The sequence below is a fragment of the Coptis chinensis genome, chromosome 6, assembly GCF_015680905.1.
Source record: "Coptis chinensis isolate HL-2020 chromosome 6, ASM1568090v1, whole genome shotgun sequence".
In the NCBI taxonomy this organism is placed as follows: Eukaryota; Viridiplantae; Streptophyta; class Magnoliopsida; order Ranunculales; family Ranunculaceae; genus Coptis; species Coptis chinensis.
The window spans coordinates 43,953,186-43,974,966 of NC_141461.1; the positions used below are offsets into that span (position 1 = coordinate 43,953,186).

The following is a 21,781-nucleotide window of genomic DNA, read 5'->3' on the forward strand; positions in this document are numbered from 1 at the left end:
ATGAATTTATAAAAAAAATTCGATTTCCTATTAATTATTCTTTGAGTTAAGTTAAGTATAGTTGCATCCAATTTAATTAACTTTTTAGGTTAGTTCAATGCATTTGATCCAGTTTACAATTTTTGGTTATCCATACCTTGAATTTCTTAGAATGAATGCATCCTTCTTATCAGGTTTGACGCTTCCATTACAATGGGAACTGGATGGGCTGGTCTTTGGGAGCATAGTATGGAATAGCCGAATAGTGAAGACAAAGTACTGGAACAACAGTTAGGAGGTTTAGAGCTAGGAATGTAGAAAAAGCTTAAATGTAGCGGCAGAAATGGCAGTAAAGATAGTTTGGACAGTTAGGAGGAACTTAATTCACTTTTGAGTGGAGGTCATTAAGCCTTTTAAGTAACTATTATGAGAAAAATGGTTCATTTCGAGGTTAAATTTCTTGCATTTGGTATCTGCCTAATGTTTGAAATGAGGTAATAGCCCTCGAAGTTTATCATGTATGTATTGCCCAACTGATGAAAAAATTGGCTTAAGTTCAGATTTTGTGGTGAACCTAGTCTGCAGTAATACTAAAATGCATGTATTCATGATCAATTCTTGTACAATATATAATTCAAAATAGTGTATATAGTATATGTCATATACCTTGCGTTTCAGGCTTTCAACTGCTCGATCCATATATTTACTCACCACCATATCATATCTCAGCAAAATGTGGCAGATTGTGTCATACTGGCAAGTGGCAAGGCAAGTTTTTTTTTGTCTGTAATATACATAGCTATAGCAATTTATCTGTTTAGAGATATTTGTCATTCTTTTCCCTGTGGTTTGATGACTGGGGATAGCTCTTAAAAGTCATTTGTACACAAAATCTTGGCTAAAAAAATGATTACATTTACTCACTTCTTTTGGAAGGTCACCAAACAAAACAAAGCTATGATACGACTACCTACTCCAAAGGTGACAAATAACTTTTATTTTTTTCAATAACGAACAAAATATAACTTGAAGTAGTCGGATCGGAAAAGCAAATGTTTTGAGTCATAACAAACCTCTTGCGCATTCACCACAACTGCGAACCCTTAATTGCCATGATACTTGTACATCACAATATAGTCTAGAAAGTTAATCTAGGAAAGTGCTTAAAATCCTTTGATTGAAATTTTATGTCCACTCAAAATTTGTCATCGCTGATCATCTGAAAGTATTCCTGCAACTCTAGCATCCATATTCTATAATATTAAGCAAATAGTGAGATTGGTGAATGGACCAATATCTCTAAAAGGTCATTTGCTAGAATTATGAAATGTACAGTGATAAGAAATAAAATTAGTGCATATAAACATGAAGAGATTATCACTAAACATAGTTGTAAATCATATATGAAATTTAAGCTAATATTATAAATTTAAACTAAAAATTAAAGAATGACTCAATAGTGACAAACTTTCATAAATAAGAAACGTTAAACCTCGGTATTAATTGTGAGGATTTCCTTTTCTTTATTTTCAAATCCTTCTTCTCGTCTTTTTGTCGCTAATATATAAATGGCGATTCCTTCATCAAACTTGAATCCTCGCGGTGGAAACCCCGCCTAGGGTGCTTATGCATGGAACTCAAGATATCTTACTCAAATCAAGGAAGCAATGGATTCAATGTATTGAAGTTATGTTGTTGCCATAAAAAAGAAAAATATAAGAGAAGCATTTTGCACACTGATCGTTGCTTCCTCGAGGTCCCCATTTTAAATGGCTTATTTGGAGATGACGAAGCATTAGAGAAAACTAAAGAACAAAGATTCTTGGACATCTTGAAGCATGCTTTGGGGGAGCTCAAGATCCTCGGATATATGAAACTCTTCTAGAATCAATTGCAGAAATTATGAATGTCGGGGGATTACCATGGGCAGCTTTAGGGACTGCTATTATATATATATAAAGAAAGCCCGCTCTTCTCAAATTCCACTTGCACTACTGACTGGCGATGATATGCTTTTGTTGATTTTTCTCTTTATCTTCCTTGTATCATGCTAATGAAGATTTAGCAAAGAATCAGTTGAAGAGCACCACTTTCCATGCATCATTTACCTCTTTCCAAGTACGGTAGAACCATAATTGAGGTATTGGTTTCATTCAAAAAAGTGTGCTGCTGCATGACAGTGGTGAACTGGCAGTGGAGACGGGTTGTAGTAGTATTTAGATTTCAGATATTTCAGTAAAAGAATATTAACACCCAAAGTTATACCCACAGGCATAATATTCAAATTGACAGGCTACCCTGCTTTAAATTCAATAGAACTCAAGTGCAAGAAATTAAATATTATGAACGTAAAGTCAAGCTAACAAACGCCATCGACACATAACTAAAGTACTAAACTGTTTTAACATCTTCGACATTGCCATGCAATGTTGCAATGTTTTTGCGATTAGAAACGGGTTCTGCTTTAGATCTCTAGTTTCACATTGGAACGGTGACACTTATACATGCTACAAAAAGATCTCGTATTTAACTAATATCCGAAGTCTTACATCCTTGCACAACCCCATAATAAAATGTTATTACAGGTAGAAACACCAAAAACTATGCTTTGTCCAATCATAGAAACTACATGAGTGTATAAAAGGCAAGCCCACTTATGCAGTAGATTCCCATAATGCCTCCTAATCCGAATGACCGGTTTCGATGGCATTCAATTCCTCTAATCAAAACTTTGGAAGATCAATGCTATGCCTCATCGAAGCATGGTCGTGATGGAGGATGCTCTCCACTCTCAATATTTTCTGCAGGGTCGATCGGTGAAGGGGCCTGCTCCCCTCCCGTTCTCATTGGTTTCGGGATGGAAATTGATAGGGAACTTTGTCACTCGGGCTTGTCACCAATATGTTTCTCTGGATCCTATCAATCAACACCTTCCGGGGAGGTTCTTCTCTCAACCGTTCATCATCATAATCATTGTTCACATAGTATCCCACTCGATGAACTCCCGTCCCGATAAGAGCAAGGCAATAGAAGTACGGTCACCCCAATGATATCTTCTCAGCGTATCTTTGAGGGATCCGGAGGGTCCGCCCGCCAAAAGTAAAAGAACATTTGCATATCAGTTTCCATGTTCACGAAAAATATTAGCATAAACCCAACTTACAGTGAAACAAAAAAAGAAAGAAGATAGTCAAAAATTTACCTGGAATTGCAGATGTCCTTCATTGGTCAAACAGATGTCCTAGCTAGCTCATGCAAGTAGATGTGAAGGCAGCAACCACCTTGTTAGCTTATCAGTGAAAACGTGTGACTGCAAAATCATCGTGTGTTGTTCACGTGTTTAATTTGTTCAATCACACCTTTAAACCATTGGCCGAGGAATTTGGTTAACCAAAAAAAAAAATTTGCATCTAATAGTTAAAAAATGTCTTAAATGCGATATGAAAATCCCAAGGTATGTAACCAAGGATAAACAAAGTACTGCCATACCCAAGAATCACCAAAATACACCATTCGGAACCGAACCGCTCACGTGTTGTTCAAGAAGCTTGACACACGCGATTTAACTCCGGTTTCAAACCGCAAAAGGTAAACCCAAAAATAAAAGTTAATATCAATCAAATACAGCTAACAATAAAGTAAAATATGATCTTATTTTAGATACATCAAAAGGTTTGATGTACTTTATCATACAGGTTGTAAAATAACAACATCACCTTAGATGCTTGAAATTTTCCCATTGCTTGATCATCACCATTAGTATAAATTGTCACCTATCACGTGATTCCCATAATATGCTCTAGATTTTTATTCCCATATCCAAGTAAGTATTCAACCAAGAAAACTATAAATTAGGAAAGACAAATCAAATCTCAAATTTGCTCAACCAAGTAAAACAAATTATACAAAGTTATCAAATAAAACATATGTAATCAAAGTTGGTAAAGCAAATCGAGGAAGAAACATCAACTATATAGATGAAAATGAATAATTTCTAATCTGAACCAAAATGAGACATAGCCAATCCTAGAATGATTAGAAGGGCCTTTTGTATTATCTCTAATGATCGAACATACCGGGCCATCAATCTTAGTGTGTAGCACAAACTTAAAACAATGAGCAGATCATATATAGTTGGCCGCCTACCAATTTAAATGGTCGGGTCCACAAAATTCCATTTTAAAGAGAATTATAATCTATCTTGATTGAAGCGAACAATAATATATAATATCATTAAAATGAGAAGCAATGCTCGAAATGAAAAGTTGGAGCGAGAACTTATCGACATCCAAATCGACCACATGCCCATTAGTATCCATGTATCGGGTTCATTTGAGGGGAAGAACAGTTTGAAAGAACACCTCATGATATTGAGGCATAGGCTTCAAAAATAGTGTAGGAAAAGGTTCCGGGAACAAAGACGGTTACGTTCATACCGAAGTGGAACCCTTACAACAAAAGTTTGCGAGAGTCTATCGAACAACCCGTTTCACGAAGAGGATCTTAGATGCACTACTTGAATTGTGGAAGCCAATATAAGACAGAAAGGAGGAGAGAGGATCTCATATCCACACCCAATTCAAGAAAACCCCAAAAACCAAAACCCAATAACTCAAACTTCAGGAAAAAAAATAAACAGTCTAAAGAAAGAAAAGTACACCAGGGCTTTGTGGTAAATAAGGTGGTACTTCGGGATAGATCCATGAAGAAGCCAATGAAGATGAGCACATCTATATTCGATGAAAGAAATACCTATGACTCTATGAAACTGGCAATTTTCTAGAAAACAAACAATAGTTAGTTTAATACGAACTCAAACCAAACGAAATAGTTAATTTAATACGAACAATAGTTGTGCACTTGATCAACCACTGACAAACTGAACTCAGAATATTTACTCCAACCATCAGGCAAATTAGACGAATCTTGTACATCTAGGTACGTAGACAAATGATCTACATTGTTCCCCTTTGGAAAAATCAGCACTCTCCTAACAAAAACACGCACTGATCAGAGAACGAAAAGAACTGATTATAACATATATTTCCAGCGGCCTAAAGATATTAAATAGAGGGAGAGAAAATAACATACCATTTAAAACCGCCAGCTAGAAAGATGTTAGAATAATACTTTCTATTATTCAACTGAGAAAAGTTTCTAACAATCCATGTGAATCTTGACAATGGAAGATCAATAGTGTGCCGAATGACCACAGTGCTAGCAGTTGTTGCAGCTTGCACTATCCATCAATCAAGAAAAAGACAGCAAATCAAAACCTGAAAACCCTTCTCAGTGTCTAAACTCTTCGATCTATGAGAAAATATTTAGCTTCGAATCAAAGTTTAATATGAATCAACAAAAACGTACCATCAAAAAACTTCATGACCTTAACCTCCACCTCGAGAATTGAAGTATCATCAAGAAGAAACTCTCTGTCAGGGTCCCTTAGCTCACTAAGAGGAATAAAATTCCAAAATCCCCAATCAGGATGTTTTGCACTAAATTGGTGTTGTGTTCTACATGAAGAGTAAGATTCAATTTATTAAACATAGACATGCTATATCTTATCCTAAACTGAAATAAGTTATACTAAGCAAGTATAACCGCTTACCTTGGCAACTCTCACAATTGACATAGATTAGTGTGGACTCAGAACTTGCTTCAGAGCAAAGGCAGCATTTGGGTAAAATGATATTAGAACGCATGCTCGATTGGATGGAAGAAGTTTCGTTTCTCTAAATTGCCTTCGCACACCCATCATTTGGAGATCTAGTAAACCTAAGACCATTTAAGCCAATAAGAGTAATAGACATGTGTCCTTTCGCCCTTAGACCAACACATTCCCTTCTTAGACTTATTACATCGTTGATTTTGGATTTACCCCTGTTTTGCGTTTCTTTGCTCCACTAATTTTTTTCCTCTGCATTGGCATATACTTCACTCTTCTGGCCAAACGTTTGGGTCGTCCATTTGTTATAGCCGTTTTACTCTTCTGCGCTTTTGCTTTCCCTTTTTTAGGTTTTGACTTTACATTGCCAGATGCCCAGAGCCCCAGATGGTTTTATACTTGTAGCATAGCCATGAACAAAAAATAAGTGGTAAATTATATTATATACAACACATATATATCTACTCTACTATACTGGAAAACCCTAGATTAGCAAACTTTAATCTAGACCTAGTATTGTTGGTCTAGATTAAAGTTAACTATACAAACCACATCTCCATTGCAACTTCAACATTTTTGCAATGCTAAAAATTTATTATTCTTTTTGAAGATATCAAAGCGTTCTTACCTTCATCATCAATGAGAGTTCCTTCTTCGTCTCATTGAGAGCTCTTCAATTTTTTTTTTCAACCGATCATTCAAAACCAAAGAAAACCCTTTATAATTGGATCATCAAGCCCTCCAAGGAAAGTGGAGAAACGATAGAAAAGTAGGGGTGCGTTTTTTTGTGAAGAATAGAGGAAATTGTTTTGTTGGGGTTTAGTGTTTTGTTCTCGGCGAAAATTTTATTCGTATTTATGAGTAGAGGAATTTATTGGGAGACATCTATCGCAGTTTTTTTCTCCACTTTACTTTTTAAGTGGTTCGGCCAGTTTTTTCTCCAGTTTTTTCTCAATCCATCCTGATTTCTCGTGAGTAAAAAGGGTACTTAAAATTTGCCTACGTGGACACCCTCAGAGAGAAGGAAAAGGGACTGCTATTATATATATATAAAGATAATTGTTTGAATGGACGGCACCACCTGGACACTGAAGAGGGCATTTCAATTTTCAAGGTAACAGGGAACAACAAATATATCTACGTACAACTCTATCCACATTCTATAGGGCAATAATAAGAACATGTTCCAGCCCAAGGTTATTTTAAGAGTTTTTGGTAGATGGGTTGCCAGATATGTATTGCACTTATGTACACAACAACGCCTATTGCGTCTTCAAATCCTGATTGATGAGTCGTAATTTACTGAGGCTTGGTGTGGATAGCAGTTACAGTTGAGACCATGGAGTCAACACCGCAGACGTTGCGTCCCCTGCAGATCTTGTAATAACCCTTCTCCCCCCAATTTTCTCCCCACGAATTCTTTATGATCCAATATGGTTTGTCCTTCAATCGGATGGGCGAATAAGCTGCAGAGCCATACCCCACAAGCAGCACTCCATGATCCAGATGTTTTCCGCATATGTAAGGGCATGAAACTCCCCCAATATATGTCTGCATGAAGACTGCATTGATGCCCACTGCAGTCGTGACAAAGCAACAAGGTTAATATGGTTTATAATGGTCACCCCTTAATGGCAATCTTTTACAAGAAAACCCATTCCGTGTTAACAGTTAATAGCAATGAAAAAAGTGACCATAAGTTATAAGAACATACCCGAAAGAGGACCATGTTTCACAAGATTTGCGGCAATCTGTTCTTCATCTAGGGAGACGACGCTGAAGTTTGCTACAGATGCAGCAATCTTGGATTTGTCAAATTTGCAGGTACCGCGGTCAGTCCCACTGTAAGGGTAGTCCGCCTCTGGCTCAAGTCCACCAGCTTTGAGTGCGTATTCATAAGCAGTCGTCATTAGCCCACCATTGCATCCTGAATCACAGGATCGTGGTTCATCTGGATCACACTACAAGAAAACAAATAGTTAAATTAAATTAATTCCTTCAGTATTAGGCATTATAAATCTGTGTTGCTGCTGTAGAAATGGCCAATCTGACAGAAAGTTAACAACAATCTGACAGCAGTATGTAGGAGGCAAAGCACAGAAGTTAAAATGTAACAGCCATAACTCTAGGTACAGTCTAAGACATTCTCCAAGTTCAAAACAGTTAAACAGTCTTCATACTGAGTTAGACACAATGGACAGATGGATGTGATTTGATTTATCAACAGGCATCATCTTTTCCAGCAATTTATTCTGGAAGAACCCCATCTTTACTTCCGTCTATGTCATTCTGTGTTTATGCAATATAATTTTCATCGTCTGATCTACACTTTGTAAGCACAGCCACAACCCTATAAAGGCTATAACTGTTGTATTCAAGAATTATTTACACAAATGATCTTAAATTCAAAACATATGCCTTGACGAAATTTTAATTTTATCAAAACTATGCTTGAAAAATGGCAACAGAAACTATGTCGACGGAATAAGTAATCATGCACAGTTACTAGTAGAGAACTTAGCAGAGAGTAAGTCCAATGAAGTCAAGTGTTTAATCGGGATTTTTGTGCTTCATTTCCGAGCAAATATTTGTTTGGACATCAAGACATCAATTGTTCTATTGGGTGCGCATTAGAAGTCTAGGTGTAAATTTCATGTATTTGTCCAATGCAGACAACAATTACAAAATATGGCTGGTGAAGTAATGTTACCATGACCAAACTGAGCACTTGGTATAAAAGCAAATTTGCTGGTAAAAGTATTAACAGAAAACTTGACTATAGTTAAATTGACCAAACTCATAATGAAATATAACGGAGATTAGATAAATTTTTTCTGCCACTACCAATCTACAAGAGTTCACATAATATTTCCTCCATAGTAGTTACTAGTTACTAAGAATGGGATTATGACAAGGAAGACCACACCCTAACTCAAAGCCCAATACTTATGACAATTACATATATGAAAGCCTCCCCTGCAATCTCTTGCTTAATCTGTCAGTCAACTTATAAGAAATTCCAACAAGAAATGAGAAACATACTCTGCTAACCATTTGTGGGAGGGTTGTTTGGTAAGAAAAGCAACACAGAAAAAGGAGTTAAATATCATAAAAAAGACAAATTAGTAAGTACAAAGGAAGAAACAAATAATCATTAACAGATGACAGGTTTTCTTCTTTTATTTATTTTTCCTATTTTACTTTCTAATCTAATCTCTATACATGTCTTTTATTTCTTTATTGATATAATCCCAAGCTCACTTAGCAAAAAATTACATAAAAAGATGACAAATAAATATCAACACAGCCTTGTCGATAAATATTAACCAAATAAAAAGCTAACATACATAGTGAAGCAAAAGAAAAGTTTTCAATCAAATAAAAGCACTTACCAACAAAATAGTCAAAAAGTCAAAAAGTCAAGCTAGCAATTCAGAACTAAAACTAAAAACATGAATGCAGAATACCTCATGATCACAATCAACAAGCTGCTGCTCACTAAGACTAACAAGTTTCCCAGTAGCAAGAAAATTAGCTCCTTCCAAAGCACCAGTAGTACTAAAAGACCAACACGATCCACATGACCCCTGTCATACCAAAACCATCAAAACTCAACTCAAATAAATAAATAAAAGCAGACATAATATATAACTCATAAAGTCAACCTGATTTTTAACACCAGTTACTGCCCCATGATCCCTCCAATCAAAATCTTCGGGTAAATCATTAGTAGGCAAAATAGGAGCCTGATTAGCATTAGATAGTGTAACTTTTTTTCTTAGTCCAAGATGTTTAATCTTAAACTCATTAGGAGTCAAATCAGAAAACTGAGTTACACCATGTATAGCAGATGGATCAAGTTTTTGGTGGCGTTTAGCACGGCGTAAATTTGACGTGAAGACGGAGAATCTATACGCGTGTTCATCAGCGTCTTTATATGACTTTCCGTACTTTTGGAGAAAGTTGGTGAAATGGTGGTGGGAGGTTAGATCATTATCTTCGGGAGTATTGGATACTACTTGACGGATCAGTTGATCATCATCGTTGGTTGGTGTTGTGGAGATGAAGGAAAAAAGGAGGAGGAGAGAGAGGTGGAAGAGACAAGTTGAGGATGAGTCCATTATTGGGTGATGAGAGTGGGGGGGTTTTTTTGTTTTTTTTAAGGAGAAAGAAAGAGTGTTGGAATGGGATTGGGACATGTGGGTGTTTGTGATTCGTACTAACGTGTGAGAAACAAATAATTGGAACAAGGCCTGGAGTTCAAGCAAGCGAATATATCTGAAAGTTTGTGTTGGGAATTGTTGGGATGTGGTGTCAACTGTCAAGCAGCTTCCAAAAAGAGTGGGAACCGATTATAGAGCTGCTTCAAAAGAAACTTGGTGGGTGGAACTGGAACTACAACATTAGATTTTTGCGCTTCTGTTTAATGTTATTACAAGTTTACAAAAAATAGCTGATTTTCACGAATATTGACTCTGTCACTCTGCTTGGAGTTCTTTGCCACTTCAATTCCAGGTTTATGCTGACTTTACAAGATTCAGAGAATACTGTCCCCAAGTAATTTAATAAAGTCCAATATCCTTGCATTATGTGTAAATCACACAATCCTTTTGGTACCAAAACAATTGTGACAGACCAAAACCAGATATAGAAAAGGGAATAAGCTTCAAGCTACCACTTGCAATATCCAATCGAGGAATACACCAGTATCCTTATATACGATAATACAAGTAAAATTGGACTAATTCACATAACTGTAACTAAGAATACCCTTTGACTCCAATTAAGATAAATATATATCTATATATATATTTGACCGCCAGCTTACTTTACACACCTGCATGCTTTGACAAAGCTGTTTCTAGCCACGGCCAGGATTTAGAGCATAACCATATAGCTCCATCTCATCTCACATAGAGAAATATATCACAACCACTACATTGGCAGATAAGATAACTCAACTCTTGAGAAAAGCCTTCAAACAAAATGGAGCCCCATCCTGCCAATACACAAGTTGAAAGGGTAAGAAATGCATTCTACACCTAGTAGGGTGTGTGTTCAGGAAAGATTCATTTCAGCATTTCTTAGACGACTCCAGGACGAAATGGGTAGACCTGAAAATTATACTCAAGTATCTTTACAGTGGGATAATTCATACTTGGTAAAACCTTCCAAAGTATACTATTTATGTTTTGCACAAAAGATATGCTCAGTTACAGTTACAGAGATTTTTGTAGCATAGGGAAATTAAAACCAGAAATAAGTCACTTAAAAGAGCGTACTAAAATACAGCCACTCCCCAAAATATATTTGAAAAAGAAAAACAATATGTGTGAAAAAAATATTAATTAGCCAACATTAAGAAAAACATATCAGCCAAACATTATCCCTATCTGACAACATATTAATTAGCCAATTTTTCTGATATATCGGTTTTTGAAGCAACACAATTTCCACTATATAGCAGCCAATACTACTTCTGTCCGACATCAGATCTAGTAGCTAATATTTTCTAATATTGGCAATATCTATCGCTTTGGGGAATTCAATATGTCGCTCCGTACGGACATTTTGGACCATGAATATAGCACTTCAACCAGGAACATGAAGAAGAAATTATCTGCAAGTTATGATAATCAAGCAGACAACTAGAATTAATGCAATAGAACCTATCTTCTAAGGACAAAAAAAATAAGTTACCTTGCCAAAATCTTGATGTAAACATTGTCTAACTAGAGTTGCTTGTTGTATCAACCTCTCCATTGCTGAATAACTAGGTTGGTTGGCATGGGCTGACATCGATTATGAACCACGAGAAAGGAGTTAACATGTTGTACAAAAAAGTGGGATTTGACAGTAAATGAAACATAATTTATCTCAACAAAGAAAAGTGAGAAATCAAGAAAAGTTGGACAGTAAAGAGACGCACCAAGGATGGCTCGATTCAAACTATCTGCAACATGTTGACGATACTCTTGGGTGAGCAAATGAAACATTGGGGACTTTTCTGGCTCCTCATAAGCAAGCAAGGCCATAAAATCCTGTAGTGATAGCAGAGTTGCATTTAAGTTATATGGACCGTAATTTCCACATCAATCGCTCACTCAACCAATAATTTTAGAAGTCCATGGTAGCAATTAAAAGAGATATTGGACAAAAATACCTCCAACTTCTCTACGTATTTGTGCACTTTCCCAAACGGTGTCAACTTGTTCTGAGCAAATTCTAGAGCTTCAGTGCTGCCATGTAAATAAAACTGTCAAGCAAAAGGATATAGCAGATTTCATGCTGGTACGTAAATACTAACTTTGCTGATCACCTACCATTTCCTAGAGCAGACAAGCTCAACAAAATGAAGGCCCAAGAGATCAAAATGCAAGTCCTTATTTTCCTCCAGCAAGTTATGTGCCAGCTGCTCCGTCAGTTCTATAGCTTTCAGTGCATTTCCCTCCAATGCAAAATGGAAAATTGCTGGGATGAAAGAAGAAAAACATAATAAACACCATGAGCTAATCAAACAGGTCCACTGTATCAAAAGTACAAATGGATTGATGACGTCATGAAAGCACTCTTTCCTCAAAAAACATCAAGGACCAGTAAACTGATACAATGAGAATTTTTTATTAGCAAAAATGCAAGCAGGTATATAATTTATTAAGATCAAGGTTTAAGGAAACACAGAGACTTAAGCCTCAAGGCACACCTTAAGCCTTTTATGGGTTTAGTGCCTTGAGGCTTAAGCCTTACATGTTAATATTGTTATTATTATTTTACTTTTTCCAATTTGTTTGACTACTTAACCCCTCATACCTTCTTTAAGATTAAAACTCACTCTTAGGTCATGTCTTAACTCTTAAGCATCAAAACACCTCATTCTATAAAAAAAAATCACAAACTTCCATCACCAAATCCCATTTCTCTTCATTCTCTCTTATTTTTCTTTTTTCTTTTTTATTGAGGCTTAAGCCTCAAGCAACTCTGAAGCTCGCCTCAAGCCTCACAGAGGCAGAACGCCTCGAGGCTTTGGTGCATTTTTTGGAACACTGATTAAGATTAATAAAATTAGATCACGACATGTCCTACTAACATGCATATGCTTTTTCGGTCAATTGACAAAGTACCATTCTCTTTTTTTAGACAGTTAGAACTTTTATTCCCTATTCCCCCTTAAATCCCATATTTCCCTGTGAAGGTGGGAATCGAACCCAAGCCTTGGGCACAACCTCCCAAGTGTTGAGTCTTGACCAGTAGGCCACTAGACACCTTTATCTATCTTGTTTGTTTGTTTTTAACAAAGCACCATTCTCTTGCCAATCCTCTAAAGCCATAATCTATCTTCTACCCTTGGCTTTGTGCTTCTTTGAGCTACCAGCTTGAATTCCATTTCCCCAAGTACTCATCAACATCTTCACAAGCTCTAAATGATTTTTGCTCAAGTGATTTTCTCTACAGTACGGTATAAACTTCAGCAAGCTAGACAGGCACACAGCCATACACCCAAGATTCTTATACCAAGTTTTCCTGACATAAGAATCAGGATCTTTACATTCTTAGTTCTTTTGGCAATTTGGCTTTGGCGTGGTCAATACCCTGTTTTACCATGGCTACAGTAGAATCTACCTCTTCTTTTTCATCTAGTTTTTTTACTTCTGTATCAGTGTGAGTTCATTCCAACAAATAACATCACCACAATCTTCTTCAGCTTAATCAGACTTAATTATTAGTAAACTTATTTCATTATCAGACTCAGAATCCTCTATCTCATCCATGTTGTGCCCAAAAGCATATCTGTCCAAAAGAACAAACACAATACAACACTGACAAGGTCAACTCCTGTAAGGACTCCCAATTAAAACCAAAGTGCCCAAAAGGATATCTGTCCCTCACCGGACCATTTCCCTTTCTCTTCTTTGTTTTGCACGTTGGATGGAAATCTGGTAGCATTTGGTGGAATGGCACTAGGGGATAGCCAACGAATTTCAGGCCCTCCATTGACTTATATAGTTAATATGCTTCTCAGAAGCACCAAGTCTCACAGCTTCATGGCCTCTATCATAACCTCCATTACTCTTCTTCCTTTTGGACTTCCAACCTGTTTTAATCTCGTCATTATATCGATCTTTGGTTTAATTAAAACCCAGATTTGCTTCGTTCAGTAATTTAGTAATTTAGAACCCAGAGTGCTTAAAGGAATTGCAAGTTGTAAGAAATTGAGGATTTCATGAGTGTTATACACCTAGTCACGTCAAATTCTAGTTCACCTATATTTCCATATTTCTGGGAATGCAAATAGCAGTGGTTACCTCTAAGACAGACCCTTGAAAAATCTCGTAATCTTTATTGCAGTTTCTTCATCCCTACATATATGTTTCTCTATTAGACTTGTTATATAGGCCTGGTCCTCCGTCCACATATCCTTAGATACCCGTAATATTTACCCACAAAAGGAAAATATTTCATCTGATTTCTTTGTTTTTACACTTCCCTACTCTAAAAATTCCTCCAATAATAAAAAGAGGAGAAGCTCAAAGACATACATTCTATTTTCTTCATTCAAAAGTTTGAATTATAAGATGTCAGGGTCACCGAAAATTTCAAACCTACCTTTCAACTTCCAATATTTAGCTAAATCCCCCTTCACTACAGGATAAGCTATCTAATCTATCCCAGAAAAAGCCAGCTAATTAACTCTCCCTTTTCTAGGATCTCCTTGGATACCTTAGCCCTATGTTGTCAAAGGCGGCAATTTTAGTTAAAATAGTTGCAGTTACTCATCAATGGCATTGCCCCTATTGCCTCTCATCTCGCCTCACCGTAGCTACCCTATTTTAATCAAGTGTACCATTACACTTCACTCGTCAAACCTTTTTCGCTGGTCTTATGGAACACATAACTCCAAGACAGCTTTTTTTCCAATGGAAGTAACGCATAACAATATATACAAAAAAAAAAAAAAAAATCATAAAATATAAGACAAGATTATTGCACATACGTTTTCTTTTGTCGATGCCGACGGGGAAATCAGCAGGCTGCTTCATCCCAGTACAAGCAATGAAAGACTCAGCAGTCTCTTTAAAACAGTTATGTACAAGGTATGATAAAACAATATTCCGAACATCATTGTCATTGATTGCCTGTCAAAACAACCCATCATCAATTTAAGAAAAGCATGATTAATCTCTAATTGACCACATACATAAGGAAAATAAAACTTACAACTTGGTCGAACTGGCGAGGAGGAGGATCTGTGTCTATGTCCATCATCATCGCCGCTACCTCAAAATTGATACAAGTCTCTTTTTTTTTCTGTTTTTCTGAAAACACACGTACGTCCGCACGAGTCCTACCCAAAAAATATAAACAATATATATAGGGTCCTGTTAAATGCACGCCCCGGTTCCTAAGAGGGCACTCTCCGACCCGGAACCGGTTCTGGTTAAAAGAAAATACATCGGGTTCAATAGAAAATTAGAGGGGCACGCTCCTTGTAACTGGGTGACTTCTTTCCTCGGTTACCAACAGTCGTAACTCATCTATAAAAAAAAAAAAAAAAAAAAAAAAGTCGTAACTCTCGCAAACATTGCTAGTCATTGGATACAATGGTAGAGTTGTTGTCTTACTATGTTGTACCAAAATCATAGATATAGCGTATATGATTTTCGAAATGAAATTAAACTTATTGAATTGTTAAAAAAATGTGTTTTTTGTAGATCTGATGTTGATTCTATATTTTGATTCGTATTTAGACAAGTGGGTATTGAAAATTTTCTATTTAATTTGAAGTTTTAAGTGTATGGTTAGTTTAGAATCACGTTAGAATACTTTAATTTAGCATGTTGAAGACAATTGAATCAGTGTAGTTGAAATTTTAAGCTGCTGGTGTTGATTTGTTAATGAAAAAGACTTATTTTTTAGTTATGAATATTATTGGAAGTTTTGTTGTCATTTGCATTGTGTTGATGAGTGATGATCACTATTATTTAAAGTAGAAGTATATATTACATTTTGGTTGTTTGGATTATGTTTGTGTAAAGACGTAATAAACGACTTCGTTTTATGCCTTCATGCATGTGTTGTTGTTGTTGTCATTGATTTTTTTCTTATTAGGTTTAAAAGTTGCTAATTAAGTGGTAATAAGTGTTTAAGTGTTGTTGTTGTTGTTGTCAGTTCAATTATTCAGCTGTTGTGTTACGTCGCTTGAGTTCTTTTTCTCGGATAAATCCCATTTTGTGTTCTTTAAGTTTCTTTGAGCAAGTGTTAGCGAATCTTTGCACCCTTATTCAATTCATTCAATTTTAGTCTACTACTTGCCCATCCTAAGAAATAACCCTTTTTAAATAATAAAATAAAAAACCTTTGTCTGGATATGAGTTGTTTGTAGGTAGTTATTACTTATTGTGAAGTTCGAGTTACTTCAAGTATATGAGTATATCATTCTTTGGTACTTGGAGATAGTTTTAACTTCCTTGAGTGCTATTAGACCACAAGTTTGGTAAAGTAAAAGAGTATATATATGAACAAAGAAACAAGGCTCTTAAGACTAATGCGTAACAACTTCCTTGAGTGCGATTAACAGCTCAGGTACCTAACCAGATCGACGTAGATGATATCATCACAACCTCTCTTTAACTAAACTGTAGAAGATTGTAACCTGCAACTACTGTATGAGGTTGCAAAAAGACGAACTTCATGCAATCATACCAGTTCAATCACTGCCACTACCATCGCCAACACCACTACCACTGCCATTACCATTACCATTACCACCATTACCTTCACCAGTGAAATTATTTTTAACTTTGTTGTAAGAAGTCTTGAAACAAAGAGTACTTTTTTTTTTTGCAATTCTTTCTTTTTGGGTGTTTGATCGCTCACTTGTTTCATTTCGTTTCAGGGAAGTTATTTGCCGAGGAAAAGGGAACTCTGTCAAGGTATGTACATTTCTTTTTAGTCCACTAATAGTGTGAGCTAAATTTTGTATTTGGTCCTGCTAAATTACGATTTTGCATAAGAATGCTTATGTTAATCTCAATGTGTGGAAATGTGGTTCTCACTTTTGAAGTCATATGAATAGTTTTTTACCATGCTGCTAATTTTTAGTGTTATTTTATAGAATTGATATTTTAGTGCTATTTGTGGATTGTCTTGATTTCCCTAGTATTTTTCTATTGGAGCAATTAGCATTTGGGTCTCGTTTCCAGTCTGTGAACCGCATGTTGTACTGTTCTTTGATCAACTAAATTCAAGTTACCTAAAGTTACCTACAGAAGAAAAGAAAAGTGAAGTTGGTGTTACATGTTAATGTTTGTTGGTTTAAAATTATCTTTGGTGGTGTCTATGATAGGGACCCAAGAAGGGAACAAGCAGCTGCGGTTTGCAAAGGACATTAAGGAACCATCTTGAAGCTGTGTACAGAAAGATTTGAGTACAAAGCCATTTTGAAGCACAATTGCTTAGGATGAGATAGTAGTAGCATTTTTGGAAATATTGCGGTGAACAAAGAAGTGGTACTTTCGGGAACAACTCAAAGTCGATGAGGAAGAATTGGACTTGCAACATGCTCGATAGAGTACCAAGTATAAGACTTTTCTTATAAAGCTTTTGCGTCTGAATGTAAACTAGTCAACTTCTTTTAATGGGGAGTTCCATCCTTGTATGGTCCAGTGTTTGCTATTGTTCCGATATTTTCACTTTAATGATGAACGACCGATTGATTACCGAAAAAAAAAAGTTTGTTGGTCTTGCATGCTTGTAGGAAATTTAGTCCATCCACAACACATGAAGAGGATGCGATGTGAGAACCTCACATCAGAGAAAGAAAACTACATGTAACGAAAAAGGCACCAGTAGCCCTTAAGCTCACAAAAGCTCTTATTGAAAATTGTATTTGTTAAACGGTAACCGGTTACTAAAACTCAATTTCGGTATCCCCAACTAAAATTTGTAATAGTAAAGTGGTAACCAGTTACCAAAATTAAAACTCAATTTCGGTATCCAATTGCTAATTTGATAAATGGTATCTAGATGCTGAAAATTGCTCAAAATTTTGGTGTTCAGTTGCTGAAAATTGTATTTGTAAAACGGTAACCAGTTACTAAAACGCAATTTCGGTCTCCCTAATTTGAGAAAATTGCTCAAAATTTTGGTGTTCAATTGCTGAAAATTGTAATAGTAAAGTGGTAACCAGTTACCGAAATTAAAACTCAATTTCAGTATCCAATTGCTAATTTGATAAATGGTATCTAGATGCTGAAAATTTCTCAAAATTTTGGTGTTCAGTTGCTGAAAATTGTATTTGTAAAACGGTAACCAGTTACTAAAACGCAATTTCGGCATCCCTAATTTGAAAAAATTGCTCAAAATTTTGGTGTTCATTTGCTGAAACTTGTAATAGTGAAGTGGTAACCAGTTACCGAAATTAAAACTCAATTTCGGTATCGAGTTGCTAATTTGATAAATGGTATCTAGTTGCTGAAAATTGCTCAAACTTTTGATGTTCAGTTGCTGAAAATTATATTTGTAAAACGGTAACCGGTTACATAGCAACGCGATACCGAATAATGCTACAATATATAGCAACGCGATACCAAAAATGGTTTTGACAAACGGTATCTCATTACCGTGAGTTTGTTGAATGCCTTTCTTCAATGCCCCACCTACACCTACCTTTTTTTTAATTGCATACAAATTTCCCGCCAACATTCAAATTATAAACTTCGGTACTAAGATACCGTGACAAAAACAAAAAACAAATTTTAAAAAATTACATTGTTGTTATGCCCTTCTTCAACATTGAGATATGGGTTGTTATATTGTGATGAATCATCCATATGAGAGTTGGGTAATGATGGCTCTTCCATTTGAGATGAGGTAAGAGGTGAAGATATTAAGAGTTGAGAAGTAGAGGAAAGTTGAGTTGAGTTAAGAGTATGGATGTAGATGATTGGAGAAAGAGAAAAGTGTAGTTGTATTTAGGGTTTGTATTTTGATGGTGTGTAGTTGTATTTTAAGGTTGTGCATTTTGAAAGTGTATATTAGTTAAGAACAATATGACAAAATATTGAATTTTTATTGAAATAATTGGGTGAAATATTAAATTTATGTTAAAATAATTGGGTGAAATATTGAAATATCGAGATGTCTAACCCTAAACCCTAAACCTTAAACCCTAAATTGAAATATTGATAAATGGTATATAGTTGCTGAAAATTGCTCAAAATTTTGGTGTTTAGTGGCTGAAAATTGTATTTGTAAAACTTAATTTCGGTATCCTAATTTGATAAATGGTATATAGTTGCTGAAACTTGCTCAAAATGTTGGTGTTCAGTTGCTGAAAATTGTATTTGTAAAGTGGTAACTAGTTACCGAAATGAAAACTCAATTTCGGTATCCAATTACTAATTTAATAAATGGTATCTAGTTGCTGAAAATTACTCAAACTTTTGGTGTTCGATTCTTGAAAATTGTATTTATAAAGTAGTAACCAGTTACCGAAATTAACATAAGATTGGGAAGATTACAACATTCTACATTCTACAATTCCTTTTTTTTCCCTTCCCTTTCACAACAACTTTTGTCCCAAACCCATGACATATGTTGTCAACTTCCACTTCCAATTCCAATGTAAGCTTTCAATGTGCTTAAATTAGACTTAAATTCAACAAAAAGGAAATAGTTAGACATATACCCAACTTAAAGAAAATAATTGAAGTGGAGAAGAGAAATCCTTGTAAGTGTGTGGATTGGGTGAGTTTTCTCCTATAGTTTTAAATTTTTGTAAGTTTCTATATTAGGAATGGAGAAGAAGTGTTTAAAGAGAAGTAGATTTGAGGGTGGGGAAAGAAAGAGAGTAGAAAAAAGGCTAAAATTTGGGTTTGAATTTCAGTTTGAATTTGAGGGGGAAGCAAAAAAGTTGAAAATGAGTTTTGAGTTTGATTTTGAGAGGGAAATTCAAATCAACTTAAAAAGAGAATAAATTGATTTCGAAATTTCATAAAAACAATTGGGCAAAATATTGAAATAGTATTGAATTATTGAATAATTGGTCGAAATATCAAAATTGTTTTGAAATATTGAAATAATTGGTCGAAATGAAAACTCAATTTCAGATGTTGAGATATCGAAATAATTGAAATATTAAAATATCGAGATGCCTAACCTTAAACCCTAAACCCTAAACTCTAAATTGGGAATATCGAGGAATCTCAAATTTTGATACTATTACAAATTGAAAAAATAATAATAAAATAGGTGTTAGATTAAATAATGAATATTAACTTCCAAATGTATTAGATGTTAGATACTAGATTCAAAATATAGTTAGAACTGTATTGATTTTTTTTTTTTCGAAATATAGTTCTATTATTGTTAGAACTGTATTGGCTAAACCACAAACATATGTACAGTTGCTACATATCAATTCTGAAATCATAAATAATAACCAAAATGTTTTATTATGGAATGGAAAATAGGTTTAAATTATATCATTTAATCAAACTTTAATTTGTTGGTAAAAATTTAGATGTTAAATCGATTCAAATAAAGTCTAGTTAGAACTAGGGGTGACAGTTTTGTACACGACCTACTAACCCGACACGAAATTAGCGGGTTTGGATTAGGAAAAAAGGCTTTCGGGTCATTTAAGGGTTGACCCGCCTAACCTGTCAAATAAATGGGTTGGGGGGTCACATATGTTAACCCGAGTTACCCGTTGGTAGACCCGATTAGTTTTCGGGTCTAATGGGTCGGGTCATCAACCCGTGATATGTATAACCTGTTTTAAGACAAGTGAATTATTTTTTAAAATCTCACTATCCCAACAACTTAAAATAAACGACTAAAATGAGAAGGATTAGCTGTCATATTGATTCATTCGATAAATACATGTTTCGTTATTCAATTTTCATTGATATGTAATTGAATTATGAATGATTCTTGAGATTTTTTTTTTTTTTTTTGATATATTTTTTTGATAAATAAAATCGTGAAATACTAAATATTTTGCATATAGGTTGTCTGTGAATCCGATCCGAAAATGATTTGAAATTGACCCGTTGGCTTAGCGGGTCACCTGTTGGGTAACCCATTATATAGGCGGTTTGGGTTTGGGTTTAACAAACTCGACACGATTAATAATTGGGTGATTTGGGTTTGCTCTCCTAACACGTGACCCAGATATGACACAACACGAATCCGACCCAACACGTACGACCAATTGCCACCCCTAGTTAGAATTGTACTGTTTCAAACCTTAAATCCTAAACATAAGTAAAGTTGCTACTAATTCTAAAATAAAAAATTACAACCCAAACGTTTTATTATAGATTGGATAACATAACGGGTTAATTTAAATAATTATATCGTCTAATCCAATTTTAATATGTAGGTAAAGTTTTAAAGTGTAGTTAGAACTGTACTAATTCAAACCTTTTCCAAAATAAAAAATTATAATCTAAACGTTTTATTATAGATTGGAGAATGGGTTTAAATTATATTATATAATTCAATTTTAATTTGTTGGTAAAAATTTAGATGTTAGATTCAAAGTCTAGTTAGAACTATATTTATTCAAACCCTAGAGACATGTACAATTGCTACCAATTCGAAAATAAAAAATTATAACCTAAATGTTTTCTACTAAGTTATCACCTAAAACAACTACAAATAAGTTAAAATATGCTAATTATTAATCAAATTATTATCAAATAGAAGATGAAATATTAAAATATTAAAATTTGACAACACAACAACAAGATACCGAATGGTTTATGAATTTTTGGTGTCTATTTGTTGTATCTTTACTTAGTAAATGGTAACCCGACACTGTAATTTATGGTTATGTTTCAGCAACCCGTTACCGTGGTTTATAATATTTTACAACAATGTGTTACCGTTCATCAAAATAGCACATACATCAAGATTACACAAAATTTATTTTGAAATCTAAGATTCAAACTATCATAATTCATTTAGTTTCAATTCCATTAGGCAATTTCAATTATATTAATCTCCAATTTATTTATTTTTCATGTTCAATTGATTCTTCTAACATCATATAGTCTTCAATTTATTCGAGATTGAGATGTGGGTATTTGTAGTACGATAAATCGTTCATTTGAGAGTTGGATAATGATA

At 34.9% G+C, this 21,781-nt stretch overlaps 3 protein-coding genes across 3 annotated transcripts; all 3 read right to left on the reverse strand.

Moving 5' to 3' along the window:
• Positions 1–4,576: 4,576 nt before the first annotated feature.
• Positions 4,577–5,512, reverse strand: LOC147493119 (ubiquitin C-terminal hydrolase 12-like). The gene is made up of 3 exons (XM_086569202.1): positions 5,347–5,512; positions 5,071–5,218; positions 4,577–4,969 (listed from the first exon to the last, which is right to left on the reverse strand). Exons 1-3 carry the CDS (start codon positions 5,360–5,362, stop codon positions 4,816–4,818), a joined length of 318 nt encoding a protein of 105 aa, XP_086425328.1. The 5' UTR covers positions 5,363–5,512; the 3' UTR covers positions 4,577–4,815.
• A 1,219-nt stretch (positions 5,513–6,731) lies between these two features.
• On the reverse strand, positions 6,732–9,890 carry LOC147493120 (putative cysteine protease RD19B). The gene is made up of 4 exons (XM_086569325.1): positions 9,313–9,890; positions 9,115–9,234; positions 7,362–7,608; positions 6,732–7,224 (listed from the first exon to the last, which is right to left on the reverse strand). The coding sequence occupies exons 1-4, from the start codon at positions 9,844–9,846 to the stop codon at positions 6,947–6,949; spliced, it is 1,179 nt and encodes a 392-aa protein (XP_086425451.1). The 5' UTR covers positions 9,847–9,890; the 3' UTR covers positions 6,732–6,946.
• Positions 9,891–10,295: 405 nt separating this feature from the next.
• Positions 10,296–15,021, reverse strand: LOC147493121 (LisH and RanBPM domains containing protein). The gene is made up of 7 exons (XM_086569326.1): positions 14,864–15,021; positions 14,640–14,781; positions 11,971–12,118; positions 11,811–11,886; positions 11,577–11,688; positions 11,348–11,439; positions 10,296–10,646 (listed from the first exon to the last, which is right to left on the reverse strand). The coding sequence occupies exons 1-7, from the start codon at positions 14,912–14,914 to the stop codon at positions 10,605–10,607; spliced, it is 663 nt and encodes a 220-aa protein (XP_086425452.1). The 5' UTR covers positions 14,915–15,021; the 3' UTR covers positions 10,296–10,604.
• Between the last annotated feature and the right edge of the window lie 6,760 nt (positions 15,022–21,781).